This window comes from Cyprinus carpio, chromosome A13, assembly GCF_018340385.1.
Source record: "Cyprinus carpio isolate SPL01 chromosome A13, ASM1834038v1, whole genome shotgun sequence".
Lineage (NCBI taxonomy): Eukaryota > Metazoa > Chordata > Actinopteri > Cypriniformes > Cyprinidae > Cyprinus > Cyprinus carpio.
The window spans coordinates 27,214,914-27,237,705 of NC_056584.1; the positions used below are offsets into that span (position 1 = coordinate 27,214,914).

Consider the following 22,792-nt stretch of genomic DNA (forward strand, 5'->3'; position numbering starts at 1 on the left):
TTCATATTATACAACACTGCATTTTAGGTGCAGTTTAGTTGCAACATTATGTTGTAAAAATTATTAAACATTATGTTTTAGTTGCAATTACATCTAAGATGTAAATACATCGTAATTTTATGCAGCCAACATTACAAAAATGTTGTGAAATGACATTCATGTTCATATTTCTACAAGAAACCAATGTTTAACATTTTAATGTATGTTTATGATGAAAACTAAATGAGACTGGAATTTTGAAATATTTAAAATATACTTGAAGAAGTCTAGTAGAAATCTAAAAAATATTTTTTTAAATATAAAATAACTCCCCAAATGTTTAACATTTTATGTTTTATATTATCAATTGAATCATTAAATTATGAATAAAACAATAAAATCTTCAAAACACAAGTTGTTGCCTGTCAGGAGTAATCTGTGGTAAATCGTTAAATCGAGAAGACTCGACTAAAACTGCAGAGACAGTTTATATACACAAAAAACCAAAATTGTTTTCTGGCTTAAACACATCATGTTCCAGAGAGAAAAACCGTCTGAAGATCTCCTTTTATATCTTTTGCATGAGGCCTGTCCTCTGGTGAATATGACAGCATCTTCATGATGAATGTACTCTGAGAAAGAAGCAAAACAACATTATTCTTTGTCCAGTCAATGTTTATTTGAAGGTAAAGTCAAGTTTCTTACTTCAGCTGAATATTTGTCACTGAACCCTTCTGGAAACCTTTGATTTCTCAGATCTGACCACAGCTGCAATGCAAAAAAAAAAAAAAAAAGGCATGAATGAATGAAATTAAAGATACAATTGTTTGCAATATCTGTAAAGACAGTGAATACAGTCACTACTGATGATCATCAAAATACTGCTGGACCTTAACTCTCTCCATACCAGTAGATATTTTCCAGAGCATCTCAAACCAGATGAGTCCAAGGGGAAAAATGTCAGTTTTTTCATCATAATTCTTCTTATTTTCCTAAAGTAAACAATTATAATATATATATATCTTATTGGTATTAATTAATTAAAAAATTAAATGTGATACGTGTCAATAAAACAGTGTCACCTGTTCAGGACTCATATATGGTGGTGTTCCTTTTCTCTTTGACCTCTCTATAGGGTCACCTTTTTGATCGGTCTGAGCCGCCACCAGCCCAAAGTCTCCGATCTTCACTTTGCCGTCAGCACCAAACAGTATGTTATCAGGCTAAAAGGAAAGTACACATGAGTAAGATGCTTATTTGAATGCTTAAATAATGCAGCACCTAAAATGAAATACCTTTAAATCTCTGTGGATGAACTTGTTTGCATGGATGAATTCAACTCCAGTGATGATTTCAGAAAATATTTTGTGGATTTCCACTGTAGTTCTCTGTTTTTCCATATGATTTCTCGCCTGTATCCAATCAGTCAGTGTTCCTCCCACACAGAACTCCATCTGAATAAATAAATATGTCCTGCTGCTGAAATAAGAGAGAGAAAAAACAGCCATGACCCATCATACACTTTTTAAACATTTTATTTTTCTCCTGATTGCATTTTAATTTTCTCCGCCCTTAAAATGAAGCAGTATGTGTTTGCTGCTGTGCCTCATTGAATGTGAAATGACTAACAGCATTTACTCAGAGTTTGCCTTCTGGTTTCATATTGTTTAAACTGCTCCACCCTTCAACAACAGCCTCTTTCATCACATTATGACAGATTCTAGAAGCAATCTGTGTTGAAATGTGCCACTCAAAGTGTTCAGATCTTTTTTAAACTAAACTTCCGCTTTAATGTTGGCATACTTCAGAGCGAATGGCAGAGCAGCAGTTTGATTTAATTAGATGTTGTTGTTTTTTGGACAAGTTTTGAGTTATATATATATATATTCATTAATATTATTATTGAGAAGCACTGTATGCTTTGATTAAAAGCATCGGAGGCTTACTTGGACACTTGGTTTCTTTGCTGGTTTGATGTCCAGATATTGGGACCATGCCAAGATGTAATGTAACGTACTATATTTGGGTGCTCTAGTTGGGCCAGTGCCTTCACCTCAGAATCAGCTTTCCTAAAAATAATAATAATAATAATAATAATATAATAAACAAACTTTTTTCTGTGACATGATGAAAACGGTTCTTCCAAAAATGTATTGTATAAACTTACCTGGTTAAAAATGACCTTTTTCAAAGCATAGATTTTGCCATCAATTTTATGTTTAACTTTATAAACGCAACCCGTAGCCTCCATCACCAAGCTCTGTGATCATTTCAAATAACCTATAAATGATGCATTCATGTAAAACATTTTAACATACAGCAAAAATTAATTGCACGTTCATTAGGTTTTATCACTATAAACATATAATTTCTTCCTTCATTAAAGAGTTATGCTAAAGTCGGGTTCTGTTTACTTACTCTGAATGTGAGCCCGGCTTACCGTCTTGTAGACATGAATCACTGATAAACAAGAAAAGGAACTAATCAATAACAAATCATTTTAAATTATTATCCAACACACTGCCTAGGGTGACCATACGTCCTCTTTCCCCTGGACATGTCCTCGTTTTGGACCTAAAATACTGGTGCATCAGGGAGCCGCTCTCAGTGTGCAGAGTATTTAAATCTCTGAGAGTTTGCGCAGTTCACTTTCGGTTTCGTGATCACACACACTCTGTGTAAAGAGAGCACATCTTACAAGATCAGATATTTGTCAATGAGCTCAGGATCTGTTGAGTAGCAAATACTCCAGCATGGTCTTGTCAGTCATCTCTCTTTATTCTCGATCAGTCAAACCCAACTCCATCAGCTCTTCTTGGGTGCAGGGTTAACAAGTCTGTGTTTTTCCACAGATTCGGGCTAGTTTTAAACTGTTGCCATGGGTTGATTTTCCCAAGTGGGTTAAAGGTTTGAAATATTGCAAAACTTAACTTACATTAACTTAATGACCTGCCCAACTCAATCCAAGCAGCTGAGTCCTTAATCATTTGGGGTGCCCAACCCTGCCCAACCCTACCGACTGCCATCCACTGTCCAGCATCATATTTACACTAGAGCTTTTCCATTTTAAAATGGCGTTTTAGAATGAAAACGATCCTCGTCTACACTGGCGTTTGAGCTGCATTTCAGAAACGTTCTCCGTCTACACTACACAACTCATGCAGGTACAGCCATAAACATTAATACATATACACCCAAATACATGAACATCTCAATACATTAGAATGTCATGGAAAAGTTCATTTATTTCAGTAATTCAACTCAAATTGTGAAATTGTGAAAAAAAAATTAAATGCAACTCGTGTATTAAAAAAATTCAATGCACACAGTCTGAAGTAGTTTATGTCTTTGGTTCTTTTAATTGTGATGATTTGGCTCACATTTAACAAAAACCCACCAATTCACATCTCAACAAATTACAATATGGTGACATGCCAATCAGCTAATCAACTCAAAACACCTGCAAAGGTTTCATGAGCCTTCAAAAAAGACTCACGCCTGTTTCACACATACTCCGTCTGCAGTGCATATGCAGTCCGTGTGTGTGTGTTGCAGAAGCAGCACGGACTCATTGTGCTTTCACACAGGACGCGTTTGCAGTCTGCTACTGATCCGTGGCTGTTTAGTCCACAAACACAACATTTGTTCATAATTCTATATTTCAAACCATGTTTAAAAAAAAAAAAAAAAAAATGTGACTCTTATCACAGAACAGTAACAGTCTTTCATAATCATAGACATTAGTTTAAACTTAATAAATATAAACAACATATTATTCATGCATTTGACTTCTAGGTTTGTATAATAAGCTGCTCAATCAAGCGCAAAACATTTAAACACAACAATTAGCCTAATTGTCTTGTGGGATATCGCAAATATTTAAAATAATCCAATTAAACCACCACTGACAGAAACAGTCAACTCTCGTGCCTTTTGCATTTAAATCTTTATTACAAGCAATCGCACGGTTCTTAATGAACTTTGTTTTTCTGCTTCCATAAAAGTGCATAGGCCTATATCATGTTGCCTCGTTTATCTAAAGGTGCTCTTTTTCTTGTTTTAAACCTAGCCAAAAACCCATGTGTTGTGTGTGAAACACAGTAGGCTTTAATTAGTATACATTTATTGTGAAAATTACTGCATTTCCGTGTTAATCCATGTTAATTTTTACCGCGAACAATGCGCTGTCATTTGAATTCAGCACATGCAGCACAGCAGAAAAAAACTCAGTATGTAAACGATCGCTGCACTGCTGCAGACGCACCGCTCCTGGAACGCACTGACGGACCACAACTGCCTGAACGCTGGAATCCGTTAACATGGATGCGTAAAAAAATGCAACGCATACGCACTGCAGACGGAGTATGTGTGAAACAGGTCGTTTGCAACTTGTGCAATGCGGAATTAGTTTACTGTAGGAGTTCTTCCAGTCTCAAGTACCACCTAAACGCAAAGCATCCTTTAGCTAATGCGGAAGATGCCGGGCCAAGCAATGTAGCGCAGGGGAAGAGTCGTCGTGCAGCACAGCTCTATCAGTACTAACAAGTACATCTTATTGAACATAATTTGAATGCCTTCGGCAGAATTCAAATGAGCCATTTTAATCTAGATTAATCTATTCCAAGATTACAGTGAGATTAATCTAGATTAAAAAAAATTATCTATGCCCACCACTAATATCTACATATATACTCCACTGTCCTCTTTTTGGAAAATATGGTCACCCTAACACTGCCGTCCTCTTTTTGGAAAATATGGTCACCCTAACACTGCCACACCAAATGCAAAGAGTCACACTTGTAATAAATCACAGTTGTGAGTGTTTTTAATAAAATAAACACAACACAAACCTCTCTTGGCTGAAACTTCCCTCGCTCCACTCCCCATTCAGACTCCACATGTTGCTTATGCTACATTTCTGTACTCTTCCCTTCTCCATCATACTGTACAGCTGTTTGTTGGTGGTTTGTCTGGACTGTCCCAGGTCTGTGGCGATCTGATGGGCTTTTAAACCTCCTGACCGCAGCAGATCCTCCACATGTTTCTCCTCTTCACTTGTGTCTCTTGTCGTCTGAGGCTTTTGCTCTGGTTTGAGTGTGTGTTTGATCTCTTTCTTCTTCTCCAGAAGATCCCAAACTGGAGGCTGTTCGTCAGTTTTAAACACTTGATTTGATTTCTGTAGGATGTACAAATGTTTGTTCACGATGCGTTTATCTAGTCCGATTTCTTTAGCAATTATCAAAGCGGTGCTTTTGCCTTTTAGTCTCAAGACGTCACAGATCCTTTTCTCTGTTTCAGTGTCGGCAGACATTTTGCTTCTGTCCGAAAGGTTTTTAATGCAGATCTGTCAGATTGTTGTCTTCTACCTTCTTTCTATATTCGGTCTCAGAGTTCCGCATCGGACTGGTATTTAAACCAGCCTTCTTTTGCTTTCTGTTTCGATTAATTCTCGCTTTCCTCAGCATGTTATAAAACTAGGTTTCGAATCGTCACTATCATAGATTTTATTACGTAACAACACACACCAACACACACCACCAGAGACAACACACCATTCGGCCTATAGAAGAATGGAATAATGCACATTAATTTGGCTTAAATGCATATATGATATATGTAAATATTGTAATTATATAGCATCTTCCAAATGTACTTTCTGATATCATCTCATAAAAGACTATTGTGGTGTTGTGACATAAAAACATGCATTTTCTGTACAGTTGTTTTGAAACAATATGCACTGTGAAAAGAGTTATATAAATAAATGTGAACTAAACTGAACTGAATTCAAAGAGGCATTGCATTGTTGTTTACTGTACCATTTTGAAGATCTAGAAACAATCTGACAGAGTCAGAACCATGTCTAAATAAAGTTCTGAATAAAACAAATGTTATTGGAGTTTACTTACTTATTTAAAAGCCTAGAATGATAAAAAACAGTTAAGGTGTTCATGAGAAGGTAACAATAGCAACAGTTACCTGTTCTGAGTTGATGAACTTGTAATTGTAATTTATTTATCACATGATGAATTTATCACTTAATTTTATTATGCTGTAAAATAAGACTTTTCACAGATGTAAATAAAACTAATAATAGAGTATGTTTTTACAAGAAAATAGGCTACAATTTCAGTCTTTCTACTATTTTTCATGTTTAATTAAAAGTGTAATTAATTAAAATGGTCTTGCTTTAACAAGGTGATCTTCTAAAATTTATAAAAAATCCCATTTTAAAACTTTTTTTCTCTCTCTCTTATATATCTAACATGTTCTGGGATAAACAGATCATGTCTTAGACCTAATTTTGACTTAGGTATTTCAACAGGATTCTCATTTAAAATGACAGCCTAGCAATTGAAGGAATAAAGTATGCTTATACAGATTTTTAAAAATATATATTTTCACAAGAACATCCCAATAATATAAAATTAGATGCGAGCAAATAAGAAAACCTTCACAGACAGCAAAAAAAATAGAAAAAGTATGGATACAAATGCACCACTTTAACTGTAGACAAGGTTAAAACTCCATGATTTATTGTTACTGATTATTATGCAATACAGACAGGTTCACAATAAGACACAGCTAATGGATTCAACTTCGGTTCCAAACGGATTTCATGAAAATAGTCAATCAATGATGCGTCAACCACTGATTCTTGACACGATAATTCATGCACACATACAGACTGAATTACAGTAACAGCATGCTCACAGAGAAATGATAGACACAAGAGAAAATGACTTTTATACTTTTTTGCACTTCTGTTTTTCTTTCTTCTGTGTCATACAGAAGATAGCAGACACTCTGCTACACATTTTCCACAGGAGAACGGCGTACAGATGAGTAAATGATGACAAAATGGTCATTTTTTACATCGACTTCCCCCTCATAGTTTTTTTTTAGAATTGCACACTTGCCATCTGAACCTTTTTGCAAGAAGGATCTGCTAAATGCTTCACCTTAAATGTTACAGTATAAGCAGCTGCTATTATTATAAATGCATATAAGAGATGAGATCTCATTAGATCGTCCTGTTGTCTTTATCTGCATTCAGGATGTTAGTATATCCGTCCATCAGTCTGATCAGCTCTGAGGCGTCTGGTCTCTCTTCAGGACTGGGACTCAACATCCGGTCTATGAGCTTGTGCTGTTTCACGAGACAGCATGTTAGATAACGGTCAGCTTTGACTAACTGATTATAGCAGGGTAATATTTAAAATAACTGATTGATAAATAAATTGATATGCATATGGTATGCTCAGCATCAACACCTTCTATCATGAAATTACACTCACCTCAAAGCTATATTTCTTGGAGAACTGTAGTGGAAAATCCCTACTTCTTATATCATCCCAAATCTAAAAGACAGTCAAAAAGTCAAAAAAGTCAAAAAAAAGTACAAAAAAAAAAAAAAAAAAAATTAAAAAAACAAATATATATTCTAAAATATAGATTAATTTACTTGATAAGATATTAAGTCTTCTTTTATGAAAAATTCATAAAAATCGTATATTAAAAAAAAAAAAAAAATATTATCTATAATATATTTAGATTTATTTAGCTTGAGAAGCTAAATCCAAAGATACTTACAGTCATTCTTTTATTTTTACCTATCATGTGTTCATAAAAAAACTTGTTTTTGCTTAAAAAAATAATAATATAAAAAATATATTAATATATATATATTAATACAATTTTGTTTCCCCTTTAAATTAAATTTATTTTTCTCTCCTGATTTAAGCATAAAATCACCTAATTTTAATATTACAAATAATAAAATTTTAATATTTAATTGATAATTTTTTAGAATGTTATTCTGCTTCTCAAGTAAATGTATCTTGACTTGAGACGGTTTAGATGTTTGTACAAGAAAACAACAAAAATACTCTTTCTTTGTAGTGTACTGTAACACATCAGACACATACATGCAGATTAAATTTCATATTCAAGATGAATACACAGATTGTATTATTATATAAAGGACAAAAGGATGAATCAAACCTTTTTCCTTTCATCTCTGACGAGATTCCAGAGGAGTTCAAAATAAATGAGACCCAGGGCGTATATATCCACCTTTCTGTCATACGACGTTTGAGTCGCCTAAACATTCAGTTTAGAACAATGACATTTTCAGCATTACACTCACATAAAACACATTACAATCTCATAGATTCTTATTTGCTGTGTAAATGCATATTCCTTATGATCTTATTGTGCTTGATTCATTATTGTGTGCATGAACATTCCAATTTAAATCAAATATCCAATATTCCAGTCAAGTAAACAGGGTTGTGAACAGTGTTGATTTGAACATGCGCCTCCTGACTCGCCTGTTCTGGGCTCATGTAAATACGGGTTCCTGTCCTTTTCGTCCGTTCCAGCAGATGCTCGTCATTATTATTTTCTGCTGCGGTCACGAGGCCGAAGTCTCCAACCTTCACTCTTCCCTATTAAAATCAGAAACTAAAACGAAAACAAAAACTATAATATTAAACAAAAAGGGTTATTATCGTTAACTAAAACTGAAATAAAAAACATTTTCTTTACTTAAAAAAAATGTTAACTGAAATAAAATTATATATAAACTTGTAGTACTAAAACTAAAAAAAAAAAAAAAAAAAAAATATAAAAAAAAACAACAACAACCAGCATCAATTACCACCACTACATTAATAAAATAATACCTTCTCCAAGACAAAAGAAAATGACTAAACTCTTACAAACTAAAATAAAAAAAACCTTAATAAAACTATAATAGTACATTACACTAAAATAACACTGAATTACATTTACTCCCGTAATTTGAAAGAGGACATAATTTGTGGAAGAATTTTGAATTTAAGGATGAGTGAATTAACCATAAACATGAATTAGGACATAATTTGTGGAAGAATTTTGAATTTAAGGATGAGTGAATTAACCATAAACATGAACATACAGACAAATGCCAAAATTTCCAGACACATTTTTATAATATTTAAAATTAAACCTATAGTCCATTTGTGTGTATGTTTGTGGTTAATTTATATGTATAATTGTCCAGATCAATACCCCTGCTATAAAAATGACACTGAAATGAAACAAAGAGGACTTAAATGAATCAATACAGTCGGACAACAGAGGCTCTCCAGTGAATTTCGTTCGCAGTTAGTGAGAGGGTTCACATGTAATGCTCATTTCATATGCAAAGATGTTAGCCAATCACAGCAGTGGGCGTTTACTTTAGCAGACACGCCCCTTCCAACAGAGCGTTCAAACCAGAGAGATGACCATTCATATCTAAATTCTGACCGTTTTGATGAAAAACATGTAAGTGCACCTCAGGAAACATAAAATCATTTAAAAAATGCATTTCATGACCACTTAAAGGGATACTCCACCCCAAAATGAACATTTTGTCATTAATCACTTACCCCCATGTCGTTCCAAACCCGTAAAAGCTTCGTTCGTCTTCAGAACACAATTTAAGATATTTTGGATGAAAACCTGGAGGCCAGACTGTCCCATAGACTGCTAAGTAAATAACAGTGTCAAGGTCCAGAAAAGGTATGAAAAGTCATCGTCAGAATACTCCACCATCCACCATCAAACGTGCAATCTGGGTTATATGAAGCGACGGGAACACTTTTTGTAAGCGAAGGAAACAAAAATAACGACTTTATTCAACAATTCCATCCTCACCACAATCATGCATGTCTTTCCATATCACTGTATTATTTATCGTGTTCTATTCTAAATCATCCGTGCCACAAGGATGCACTGTTTCTACATGTATTTAGCCTTGATTTGAAAGAAAACAGCACATCCTTGTGGCACGGATGATACAGAAGAGCATACGTTGATATGGAGAGACACAGAAGAGACTGTTGACAAAGGAATTGTTGAATAAAGTCATTATTTTTGTTTTCTTTGCTTACAAAAAGTCTTCCCATCGCTTCAGATTGCACGCACGACTGAAGACAGATTAATCATACTAACCACGACTTTAAATACATACCTTTTCTGGACCTTGACACTGTTATTTATTTGGCAGTCTATGGGACAGTCACAAGCCTCCCGGTTTTCATCCAAAATATCTTTAATTGTGTTCTGAAGACGAACTGAGTTTTTACGGGTTTGGAACGACATGGGGGTGAGTGATTAATGACAAAATGTTCATTTTGGGCTGGAGTATCCCTTTAACATCCAGAGGGGTGTGGCCAATACCCACCTTCAGGTCTCTGTGGATCAAACCCTTGGAGTGAATATACTTCACGGCCACCAGCACCTGTCTGTTTATCTGTGCCGCCTCCGTCCTCCTCTCCGGGTCACGAACATCTGAAGAGTTTCTTTCATCAATCCAGGCACGGAGCGTGTCTCCCTCACAGAACTCCATCTGAATGTAGAGGAACTTTGTTCCCGGGTCACTGCCAGAGCTAAAGCCAACAGACACAAATACACGTGTTACAGCTGGAGACTGCAGTTTGTTCCAGAAAGACTTGTTTTGGGTGAATTACTCTGAGAGGCTGTAGCTCTCTGAAGACTCGTGTCTGTACGCCGTGTCCTCCACCCAAGACGTGTAGTAGCGGACGATGTTGGCGTTATTAAACTTAGCCAAAGCCCCGACCTCACGACGAGCTTTTCTAGGGAAATACAGAATATGTTATTACATCGCTGTATATTGTGCATTAAAACCTAGTTAGCTGTTGGCCTAGATAACTGTTTTTGGACATCAATGCGAGGTATTAGGATGATGTATCCTATAGGACACATATTACATTCATTATATAAAGACAAAAAGGTACTGATTAAAACTTAATCGACTTACTCTGTGCTCTTCACTATCTTCACAGCAAAATATGTGTTCTCAAGTACTCGTCTTGCCTTGAAAACACGACCGAAGCCACCTTTGCCAATTGGATTTATTGAGTCAAAGTCTTCTAGAAACCTACAAAGATGAACATAACAGCTTTAAGACAATGGATTTTTAAAGCTTTTCAAGAGCTATGCTGATTGACACAAAGTCAACAGGTTATGATTTACCTCGACTTTGTAGCTTGGTTTGAGGTTTGACCTCCAGATGGCTTCGCTGGGTTTTGTGCGTTCATGTTAGGACCAACCTGTGGGAAATATTAGAAGAAAATAACAGAGAAAAGGAAAAAATAAATAAATAAAACTTTTTTTCTTGCGTTTGGAGAATATTGGAACTGTTTTTTTGTTTTGTTTTTTTAAATACAATTTATATATATATATATATATATATATATATAGAGAGAGAGAGAGAGAGAGAGAGAGATTAGAGAGAGATTGTATATTATTATATATAGAGAATGGCAATTTTATGAAATAAAACTTTGAATTTCTTTTTATGGAAGCCAATTTCTGCCGGATAAGAAAAAAGAATGCTTTGATAAATCCTAATAATGACATAAAACTTCATAATATAAAATGTTGATATTATAATATTATGGTATTCAAAAGTACAATTATGACATAAAAAGCCATAATTATAAGATAAAATGTTGATATTATTATGGTATTAAAAAGGTAAAATTATGACATACAAAGTCATTATTATGACAAAAATAACATATAAATATGATTTTTTTAAATGTTTTTTTGCCATAAATTTGCCTCATAATATAGACTTTTTTTATCTAGTAATTATGACTTTTAATCTGAACATTTCCAATTGTCATTTTTATGATTTACCAAAGCATGATTTTTGTCTTATGTAGCAGAAATGATTTTTACTATCCTTTGCATTTTTTCATTTATCTATTAATTTTGCAGCCATTTCTTTACGGAGGATACTCATTAAAAAGAACCACATACATATCCCAAACTTCACATACATAAATAATGTATTTTCAGCCTTACTTTCTTTGTATTTTTTATTCATCACAGAAAACGCAGCTCCTTTCTCAGATAACGTCACTTTGTTTTATTTTACAGTTCAGCTAATAATATTTCCTTCCCCATCACTGGTAAATGTTGTTGGAATACCTCTTTACTCCTGGCCAGACCATTTGGTGACAGATTAAAATTTGGTGCTAATCTAAAAGAAAAAAAAAAGCAGAATGTTATTTTGTGTCATTAATGATTCCAAAAATACGGTAAAGTTCTAAAAATGTAACAAATGTAAAAGCTTACTTTATTTTCGGCTTCACATCCAGTGGACTCACAATCTGCAACACAGATCGATTTCATAAGTTCACACACATATACACACACACACACACACACACACACACACACACACACACACATATATATATATATAAATATAAAAATGCAAATGCTACCAATAGCACAGACTTACAGGGCTTATGACCACAGGAGAAGTGACAGCAGAGGAGTCTTTGAAGACAATGGAAGAACTTGAGCTGGGAGTTTCAGGCGAGCTTTTTGAGGAGTGCTGTGCGTCCTGAGATTTACTATGAAACAGATAAACTTTCAATATGTGACCCTGGAGCACAAAACCAGTCTTAAGTGTCAATTTTTTGAAATTGAGATTTCTACACCAACTGAAAGCTGAATAAATAATCTCTCCATTGATGTATAGTTTGTTAGGAGGACAATATTTGTCTGAGATACAACTATTTGAAAATCTGGAATCTGAGGGTGCAAAAAAATCTAAATATTGAGAAAATCATCTTTAAAGTTGTTCAAATGAAGTTCTTAGCAATGCATATTACTAATCAGAAATTAAGTTTTGATATATTTATGATATGAAATTTACAAAATATCTTCATGGATCATGATCTTTACTTAATATTCTAATGATTTTTGGCATAAAAGAAAAATCTGTAATTTTGACCCATACAATGTATTGTTGGCTATTGCTACAAATATACCCCAGCGACTTATGACTGCTTTTGTGCTCCAGGGTCGCTTATAACATGCACATTATAGATAATGATATAAAGATGCATTGTTATTTTGTTCAGCTTACGATGTCTCTTGAGTTTGTGAAGAGCTGTCATCTTCAGAACTCTGTTAATTACAAACATGCATGTGCATTAATAAACATGACACGGTTAACATCTAGACTTATAAAGATAGCTGTATTTCTGAAGCGTCCTGCCTGTGTGGTCCATCCAGACTGCTCATTAATTTCACTCCAAGCGCGCTGAGCAGCATGTTGCTTCGCCTCTTTTGTGCTCTTTCCTTGTCCTTCAGGATATTCCTTCCCCTTCATGACAACTTTATATACAAACCTGAAACAGAACATCTCAGTTTTTTCTTTTTTTAACTCAAACCAATCTTCAGAGTTATGGGCCAGCTCAAGACTCACTCTGGGTTGTGAGGAGGGCCTCGTTTCTCCACTAATTTGAAATCAAACACACGATTATGTTTCTGGCAGTAGTTATTGAGAAGTGCTATGTAGTTGCTGTCAGGCGTGGCGCTTCGGGATTCATCAGCAAAACTCAAGAAGACACTTTCCGGGCTAGCACGTGAACACAAAAGACTAGATGTTAAAATTAACAACTTAACATGTGCAGAATATACAGTATAGTAAAAGAACCCATTAAAGGAATAGTTCAGACAAATTTGGAGAAATGTAGCATTGCATCACTTGCTCTGCAGTGAATGGGTGCCGTCAGAATGAGAGTCCAAACAGCTGATAAAAACATCACAAGTAATCCACAGCACTCCAGTCCAGCAGTTAACATCTGGAGAAGACAAAAGATTAAACAAATCCAGCATTAAGACACTTTTGATGAAGTTCATAATCCATAATAACACTTCCTCCAGTGAAAAAGTGTTCTGGTGTGAATCAGGAGAGAAATCTGCACAGATCAAGCAGCGTTTAAACAGCTCTAAACAAATATGTGTCTGGATTTTGATGTGAGAGACAACAGGAGATGCACTTTTTCACTGGAGGAAGTGTTATTATGGATTATAGACTCTATTGTATTTGAGTTAAAAATGTCTTAATGCTGGATTTGTTTCAGTTTTTGTCTTCTCCAGATGTGAACTGATGGACTGGAGGTGCTGTGGATTATTGTGGATTATTGTGATGTTTTATCAGCTGTTTGGACTCTCATTCTGACGGCACCCATTCACTGCAGAGCAAGTGATGCAATGCTACATTTCTCCAAATCTGATGAAGAAACAAACCCATCCTAATCTCAGATGATCTGAAGGTGAGAACATTTTCAAATATAAGTCATTTACTGTCAGTCATGATGTTTTTTTTTAGCATTTACCTACGAGACACAACCTCTGACTTCTGTGCTCTACTGCTGTTGTCATCGAAGACCTTAAATGCAAAAAAAAAAAACACTTTTTTTATATATATATATATATATATATATATATATAGATTAGAGCATTAGACAATCCAAGCTGATAACTGCTGTGTTACCTCTGCATTTTGTGTTTTGTTCAGCTCTTCATAAACACGGGTTGCCGCTGCTTCTTTGGCGTCCTTCTTATTTTTTCCATAAGCCTCAGGAAACTCTCTATCACCGCAAACATACTTACAGACATACGTACACAATCTACAAAAGAGATTAGAGAGAATCCAGTGTTATTTCTTGCTAGGAACTGAGCTTTATTTTGCAGTTTGTGCACATTTTAAATATTTTAAATTAAAGGTACTGTACTTTTCTATCTTTTCTCAGCAGGACGCTGTAAATCAGAAGAACAGGCGTGTGTGCAAATGTTTAAATACTCACTGAGTGCTTCCTGGATCCATTTTAGTGGATTCGTGAGGCTTGAAAAATAACTTGTTCTTCTGTGAATACTCATTAAGCCAGCAAATATAATTCCTCTGAGATACAGTCGTATTGTTGGGAGGGTTCTGAACGGATGACGTGGTCTGCAGTTAGACACATATACATTAATTCATAAACAAATGATCTAGATTCTATAGCTATACCAGAATTAATATGATATTTGGTAACACTTTACAATAATGTTCCATGCATTAATTAACAGTGAGCAATACATTTGTTACAGTATTTATTAATACAACTATTAATTGGTATTCCATGTCATTTAATAATGTATTAAATGATGAAATTAACAATTAACAAGATTAATAGAATAATTTTTATTGTTAGAACTAATGCATTATTTATCAAATGTAAATTAATATGATGGTGTACGATATTAAACATTATATATGTATGTTTATATAGAGCACTCACAAAAATATGTATTGTATAGATTAGATTAAATTAATATTTTAATAGTTGTACTTACAGGTTCAATATTTTGAGTGGTTTTTATGCATTTAAGCGCGTTCTTGGCTGCGTTTTGTTTAGCCTCTTTCTTGGTTTTCCCAGTGCCCTCAGAATACCGCTGTCCGTTCACAACAGCCCTCATAGTGAACCTGACAACACAACAAAGATTTAATAGTGCGCTGTTGTCTCGCGGAAGCACATTTACTGAATGAACAAGAGCTGCACACGTTTTGTTGTGACTCGGTCCGTCTGTGGATCCCTCCTCGTACTCCACGGTGCACTGAGTCTTCTGCTGGTACTCGTTCAGCTGAGAAATATAATTCCCGGACAAAGACTCCATTGCACTGATTAAAAAAAGAGCTAAAATAACAGACAGCGGCAGAAGTTTACGTTACGTGGGTCAGCAGCACGTCAGCGCCACGCAGAGCGTCATCTCTTCGCGCACTAAAAGACGCATTAACGTGATTTTAAATCAACTTAACGCGGTGCGAACAGTAGTGATTTCACACCGTCCTCCACCGCAGACACGAGTTTACTTTCATTTCTTCGTATCATTTATTTTAGATCGATTAAGTTTCGATTTCCGGAATCCGACGTCATCGCTAAACATCGGATTGACCAATCAAAAGTCACGCGTGTTGATAAGCTCCGCCCACCTGAAAATACCCCCCTGCGGGAGACAAATTAAATTTATTTTAAATTATTAGATTCAGAAATCAATTACCAGGTACGATAATATAAATATATATTTGAAACAAATTATCATTAATTTAAAAATATAACAATAAAAATCAAACCTAACTATAATAAACCACAGAAAAATCTAAATACGTACAAGTATTTTATTTAGGCTAACTGGAGAAAGTAATTATTGTTAATCTACAAATACCACAGTATTGTAACAGTCCACTCCACACCACAATGAGTTAATTCATAAAAAGTAATGAAATAAATAACAATAAAATCACATTTGTGATTGGCTGAGATTCAGTTACACAGAAGTGACGCATCAATATGGTTATAAAACATTCATACACACACTTAGAATCAAGATATCAACGCAGCATTTAATGGATGAATAAGAACACATAAATATCAAACACAGCTATGCAAAAAAAAAAAAAAAAAACTAAAAACGTCAAAAGCAAATTAAAAACGTGTGTTCCAGATTATTTCGGGTTGCTCTAGTCGTCGTGGTCTGCTGCCGTGTCACCGGGACAGTTCGAGCTCAAATCCTCCTCATCTGGCGGATGAGAACAGTTCAGTTGATTTATCATCTTTGTGTCTGCTCAAACAGTTATTGTATGTTTAGACTTCTTACCATTATATGCCGTCCCACACCATATGCAGTAGAAGTGAACCGCTCGCAGATACGAGGTGAGAAACATCAGCTTGTCAAAATGCTTCAAAAAAAAACAAATAAAATCTAATCACAGAGGCACACATAGGGCACCTCCCATCAATAAAGAAGTACAGTTTATATATATATACACACACTTATATAGATATATATATATCTCTTCAACTTATCAAAGATAAGACACACACTACCGGTCAAAAGTTTGGGATCAGTAAGATTTGTAATGTGTTTTAGAGAAGTCTCTTCTGCTTATCAAGGCTGTGTTTATTTGATCAGAAATACAGAAAAAAACAGTAAAATTGTAAAATATTATTATCATTTAAAATAACTGTTTTCTATTTGAATATATTTTAAACCATAATTTATTTCTGTGATGCACAGCTGTATTTTCAGCATCATTACTCCAGTCTTCAGTGTCACATGATCTTCAGAAATCATTCTAATATGCTGATTTATTATTAATGTTGGAAACAGTTGGGATGCTTAATATTTTTCTTTTTTTTTGGGAACCTGTGATACTTTTTTCAGGATTGTTTGATGATTAAAAAGTTAAAAAGAACAGTGTTTATTAAAAAAAAAAAAGAGAAATATTTTCTAACAATATAAGTCTCTAACACCAAACAATAAATAAAACAAATCAATAAAGAAAAATAATAATTCATCAAAAACAAACAAAAATAATAAAATACTAACCCCAAACATTTGAAAGGTAGTGTATAATGTTACAAAAGATTTCTATTTTGAAAAAATGCTGTTCTTTTTAACTTTTTATTCATCAAAGAATCCTGAAAAAGTTTAAAAATAAAAGCAGCAAAACTGTTTCCAACATTGATTCTGAATTTTAGAATTCTATTTTTCATGATTCTTAATTTTTTTTAGAATTCTATTTTAGATTTATTATCAGCATATTCATTCTAATATATTAATAATAAATCATCATAGTAGAATGATTTCTGAAGATCAAGTGACACTGAAGACTGGAGTAATGATGCTGGAAAATACAGTTTTGATCACAGAAATAAAATTATATTTTAACAGATACTCAAATAGAAAACAGTTATTTTAAATGATAATAATATTTTACAATTTTACAGTTTTTTCTGTATTTCTGATCAAATAAACACAGCCTTGATGAGCAGAAGATACTTCTCTAAAACACATTACAAATCTTACTGATCCCAAACTTTTGAACAGAAAAAAATAAAAAATAAAATAAAATATTATATATAATATATATATATATATATATATATATATATATATAGTATATATATATATATATATATATATATATATATACACAATAAAAATTATTATATTTTAATTATATATTGCAATTCACATACTTTAAAGAAATATATTTATTATATTTAAAAAAATAATAATGCAATAATTGTAGTGACTGCATCAGTCAAGCTCAAACATTAAAAATCAACAGGACAGATAACAAAACAAATGTTTCCCTTTCAAAGCGTCTTCTTAGCAGTGAGAGTGCCATGAACTCACTGTGAGTTCCTCCTCCTCATCACTTCCCTCTGCTTTGGCTTCCTCCTCCACAAGCTCCTCCTCTTCCTCTTTCAACGCTTCAGGCCAGTACCAGACGTCTCTGGGAACAGTGATGCCCTAAAAATAAGAAGCAATGGTGAGCGTGATTCGACTCTTAAAACGAGGCTAAAGTCTGACTGACCTTCTGGCTGTCCAGCTGCTCGCAGGCCCGCTGGCTCCTCCTCAGGTCGCCCTGTGTTTGACGCTCTTCCCTTTCGGTCCTCTTACGCACTCTGTGATAATAAACACGCTTCTCAACACTGCGACTCATCCACATTTATAGATTTTTAGAAAGGAAAACTGTAATCTGATGCATGAGCATTATATAATGAAATATACTCTAATCATGAGTATAATGAGAATCTGATCACATGAGTGGCATGTGGTAGATTGTGTGTGACAGTAGATCCAGGCTTTGCACGTCAGTATGATACGGTAGCTTTATAGGGTTAAAAACCATGAGCTTGGTTTGATGTCATACCTGAAGTCCTCTATTGATTTCTTTTCGCCCTGTTGCTTCATTTGCACTTTTCTCCTGTAGTTCTGAAGCTCCTCGTCTGCTTTCCTCTTCTTGAGTTCTTCCATTCCGATGCCGCCTCTGTCTGACAACAGCACGGACACACGCACACGTCAGCCTCTCTGAACACGCTCTTATATAATCAACACTTGCTGTGAAGAGTCAGAGAAGAACCTGTTTTGATGTTCAGAGGAACCGGCTCCACACGTCCAGCACCTGCAGCAACAGAACATTTTTTAATAAACACAAAAATATATTACACTGCTGTTTGTAATGTGTTTTAAAGACGTCTGCTGTGTTCATCAGGGCTGTGTTTATTTGATCAGAAATACAGAAAAAACTGTAAAACTGTGAAAAAATATTGCAATTTAAAATAACTGTTTTCTATTTTAAAATACTTTAAAATGTAATATATTTCTGTGATGTGCAGCTGTATTTTCAGCATCATTACTCCAGTCTTCAGTGTCACATGATCTTCAGAAATCATTCTAATATACTGATTTATTATTAGAATTTCTGCTTAATGTTGTGATACTTTTTTCAGGATTCTTAGATAACAATATAAACTACTTTTCAAAAGTTTGGGCTCAGTATTTTTTTTCTTTCTTTCATTCTTTTCTTTTTTTGAAAGAAATGAATGCTTTTGCTTTTAGAAATGAAATGGGGGGCTTTTTTCAGCAAGGGGGGGGGTAAAGAAAAAGGGGGGGGGGGGGGGGGGGGGGTGGGGGGGGGGGGGGGGGGGAGGGGGGGGGGGGGGGGGGGGGGGGGGGGGGGGGGGGGGGGGGGGGGGGGGGGGGACGCTGTTCTTTTTAACTTTATTATGAAGTGTTAAATTGCTAAAGAAAATTATAATAAAAACTTATATTGTTAGAAAAGATTTCTATTTTAAATAAACGCTGTTCTTTTTAACTTTATTATGAATCAAAGAATCCTGAAAAAAGTATCACAGGTTCCAAAAAAAATATATATTAAGCAGCAAAACTGTAATAAATCAGCATATTAGAATGATTTCTGAAGATCATGTGACACTGAAGACTGGAGTAATGATGCTGAAAATTCAGCGTTGCATCACAGGAATAAATTACAGTTTAAAGTATATTAAAACAGAAATCAGTTATTTTAAATTGCAATATTTTTTTACAATTTTACAGTTTTTTCTGTATTTCTGATCAAATAAACGCAGCCTTGATGAGCAGAAGAGGCTTCTTTAAAACACATTACAAATCTTACCAATCCCAAACTTTTAAACAGCAGTGTACACACACACACACACACACACACACACACACACACACAAATCCATTTAGAAGTCAGAAGCTCTGACCCTGTTTCCCGAGGCCTTGTCCTGCTTTATATCCCATCTTCTGCAGTAACGCGAAGCCTTTATTTTGGCTGCTGATGGAGCTCTGCAGCGCGGTCTCCCGGCTCTCTCGCTCCTGCTCTTTGTAGCTCTTCTGCCGGTTCTGTGCATTCTTCTCTTTATGAAGAGCCTCTTTTTTCATGGCTTCCTTCTCACGCTTCACCATCGGCACGCCAGGCCGGACATCTGGGCTGTTTTTGTGTAAAGAGCATCAAAAGAATTCAACAAAAACTGCATGTAAGACACAGAAAAGAGCGATTTGTGTGATCTATGTTTATCTGCGAGCTGTAAGAATCGGGAATTATAGAAGTTTATAGTCTGAACTGAAACATTTGTGTTTGTTTTCTGTACTTGAGTGGCATATTCACAGTTTTACATTGTAAAAATAAATTTTTTGGAGTTGTAAATAAAACAAGAAAATACTACTTCTTTGTAATTATTTGTAAAAACCTAACATACTAGCAATTTCTTAGTGAAAATAGTTTCAAAGTTTCAATTTAAAAAAATCTATAATTTTACTCTTAAATGAAAACCATGGTACATTTTGTTTTGGTGAGCATCACTTCACGCCATTATTAATCTAAGGAACCTAAATCACATAATATACTCATTTAATAACATGTATAATGTTTGTTTTTCGTTAATGCACAAGCACACATTATTCTTATTCTGACAGCGACAGGATTATTATTTCAACAAACGACGTGTTTTATACTCACATTTGCTTTAGGAAGGCGTCAGACATGTAATCATCGTCTTCATCAGCCATTTGTGTTTATTTAGAGACTGAGAACAAATTATAATCGAAATAGAAATAGAATTCCGTGGATCACTTTTGTCGTTCCTTCTGTTAAAAGTGTCCGACTGGAACGCAGCAGAAAGTGTGTTTGGTTCCTACTTAGACTGAACTCCGAAAACAACAACAACAACAACATTTTAATATTAATGAGTGTTTTATTGTTTTTATTTTGACTAAATAATAATAATAATAATAATAAAAAAAAAAAAAAAAAAAAAAAATAAAAAAAAAAAAATAATAAATAAATAAATAAAAGTTCTACTCTTAAAATAAAAGATACACTAAATATGAAAATCTATGAAATCTGAATTTTAAAATTAATTATTTATTTGCAATAAATTATACACTCTGTTGCAATTATAAGTGTATTCCAAAAATATTTATTCTTAGTTCAGGTAATAAGAATAATAATGATAATAAATAATGATAATCATAAATAATAATAATAATAATAATAAAATATATAATATTGATAATAATAATAATAATACTATTTCTAATGTAATAAATAATGATATATTATTAGCAATAAATGATATACTGTATTACAATACAGTCAACCCCCCGCTTTAGATGATGGAGAGAGATTCTTAATATGAAATCTGAATTTAAAAATTAATTATTTATTAGCAATAAATTATATACTTTATTACTATAAAAATTAATTTAAATAATATTTCTAGAATTTTTTAAAAATTATTTATTCAAAGTTCAGGATGTTTTATATATATATATATTAGGGCTGTCAAATGATTAATCACGATTTAATCACATCCAAAATAAAAAGTTTTGTTTACAGAATATATCTTAATACTGTGATATTTATTTTATATATTAAATACACACACATGCATGTATATATTTAAGAAGAATATGTTATGTTTATATATTGTAAATTTATATTTATATTACTATACAAATATAAGAATATAAATATTATAAATTTATACATGTAATTTTTTCAAAAAATTATTTATGTCAAATATTCAGGATAATTATATATATACCCTGGTACACATACATATATTATATAAACAAATATTTTATTTGGATATATTTAATCGTGATAATCATTACAGCCCTAATATATATATATATATAGCAATGATTAATAATAATAATAATAATAAGTGCTGTTTGATAACAATGCAACACATTGAAGAAGAGAGTGTTTGTTTGAATAAATATATCTTTATTTTCAAGAAAAACAACTATTGTACATTTTCACAAATTAGGTATTTTCATTTCTTTATTCTAGTGACTGTATAACAATACATTGGCTTTGTAAACTTCAACAACAACTTATATATAATCTTATTAATATAAGTTTCTGTTATATTGCTATACAGAGAATCATCTGAAGCAGCAGTATTCATTATATAAACAAGACAGAATTATTATTTTTCCTTCCACATGCAGCGTAAGAGAATTTAGATACACCTATTCTTGTGTAGTACTTTATTAAATAGATAGATTAGATCAGTTTCAGCAGTGCAGCAGCTTCATTTACGATCAGATGACAGTCTGAATCTCGCATGCTTTCTTTATTACACCGAAGCATGAAACGAAAGCAGTCGTTCGTGTGTTAGAGAGATCTGCTGAAGCTCACATTCGCAGCTTGTAATACAACAGACACACAGGCCAACAAAAAGACCAGATTAAAATGCAAAAGGCAGAACAGCCAAAAAGTTACAACAAACGGACCAGAACAAAATTGCATAATGCCTCAAAAGGCACATATTTCATCAAAATTAAAGGAAAAATTAATGTGCAAATAATGTTAAATGCGGTGAGGAAAAGCAACCTGTTCAGATGCTCAGATCCAAATCAGCTTAAAGATATAGTTCAGCCAAACTGAAACGGTGCTCACCTTCAGGTCCTGTAAGATGTAGATGAGTGGATCCTCTGCAGTGAATGGGTGCTGTCAGAATGAGAGTCCGAGTGAAAAAGTGCATCTCCTGTTGTCTCTCACATCAAAATCCAGACACATATTTGTTTAGAGCTGTTTAAACGCTGCTTGATCTGTGCAGATTTCTCTCCTGATTCACACCAGAAC

At 33.8% G+C, this 22,792-nt stretch overlaps 2 protein-coding genes and 1 pseudogene across 2 annotated transcripts; all 3 read right to left on the reverse strand.

Annotated features, from left to right (window-relative positions):
* Positions 1-297: 297 nt before the first annotated feature.
* LOC109064599 lies at positions 298-5,572 on the reverse strand (annotated as a pseudogene).
* A 921-nt stretch (positions 5,573-6,493) lies between these two features.
* On the reverse strand, positions 6,494-15,901 carry LOC109064588 (interferon-induced, double-stranded RNA-activated protein kinase-like). Its single transcript, XM_042769548.1, has 19 exons — positions 15,383-15,901; positions 15,175-15,304; positions 14,646-14,788; positions 14,333-14,468; positions 14,175-14,227; positions 13,259-13,411; positions 13,049-13,181; positions 12,917-12,957; positions 12,284-12,398; positions 12,115-12,149; positions 11,968-12,019; positions 11,005-11,081; positions 10,790-10,909; positions 10,479-10,604; positions 10,166-10,397; positions 8,313-8,429; positions 7,984-8,082; positions 7,278-7,340; positions 6,494-7,129 (listed from the first exon to the last, which is right to left on the reverse strand). The coding sequence occupies exons 1-19, from the start codon at positions 15,493-15,495 to the stop codon at positions 7,004-7,006; spliced, it is 2,064 nt and encodes a 687-aa protein (XP_042625482.1). The 5' UTR covers positions 15,496-15,901; the 3' UTR covers positions 6,494-7,003.
* A 301-nt stretch (positions 15,902-16,202) lies between these two features.
* gpatch11 (G patch domain containing 11) lies at positions 16,203-20,814 on the reverse strand. The gene is made up of 8 exons (XM_042769549.1): positions 20,657-20,814; positions 19,902-20,128; positions 18,752-18,793; positions 18,542-18,662; positions 18,203-18,293; positions 18,022-18,138; positions 16,477-16,558; positions 16,203-16,398 (listed from the first exon to the last, which is right to left on the reverse strand). Exons 1-8 carry the CDS (start codon positions 20,704-20,706, stop codon positions 16,340-16,342), a joined length of 789 nt encoding a protein of 262 aa, XP_042625483.1. The 5' UTR covers positions 20,707-20,814; the 3' UTR covers positions 16,203-16,339.
* Between the last annotated feature and the right edge of the window lie 1,978 nt (positions 20,815-22,792).

What these genes read in the sequence shown, in the direction of transcription:
- LOC109064588 (XM_042769548.1), bottom strand. Translation starts at nt 15,495, where the DNA reads ATGGAGTCTTTGTCCGGGAATTATATTTCTCAGCTGAACGAGTACCAG. An exon ending in CCACTCAAAATATTGAACCT is followed by an intron (nt 14,789 to 15,174) that starts GTAAGTACAACT and finishes GTCTAACTGCAG; the next exon opens with ACCACGTCATCCGTTCAGAA. An exon ending in TTGGCCACACCCCTCTGGAT is followed by an intron (nt 8,430 to 10,165) that starts GTTAAAGGGATA and finishes TGATTTTAATAG; the next exon opens with GGAAGAGTGAAGGTTGGAGA.
- gpatch11 (XM_042769549.1), bottom strand. Translation starts at nt 20,706, where the DNA reads ATGGCTGATGAAGACGATGATTACATGTCTGACGCCTTCCTAAAGCAA. An exon ending in GACGCCTTCCTAAAGCAAAT is followed by an intron (nt 20,129 to 20,656) that starts GTGAGTATAAAA and finishes ACACAAAAACAG; the next exon opens with CCCAGATGTCCGGCCTGGCG. An exon ending in GTGTGGGACGGCATATAATG is followed by an intron (nt 16,399 to 16,476) that starts GTAAGAAGTCTA and finishes CTCATCCGCCAG; the next exon opens with ATGAGGAGGATTTGAGCTCG.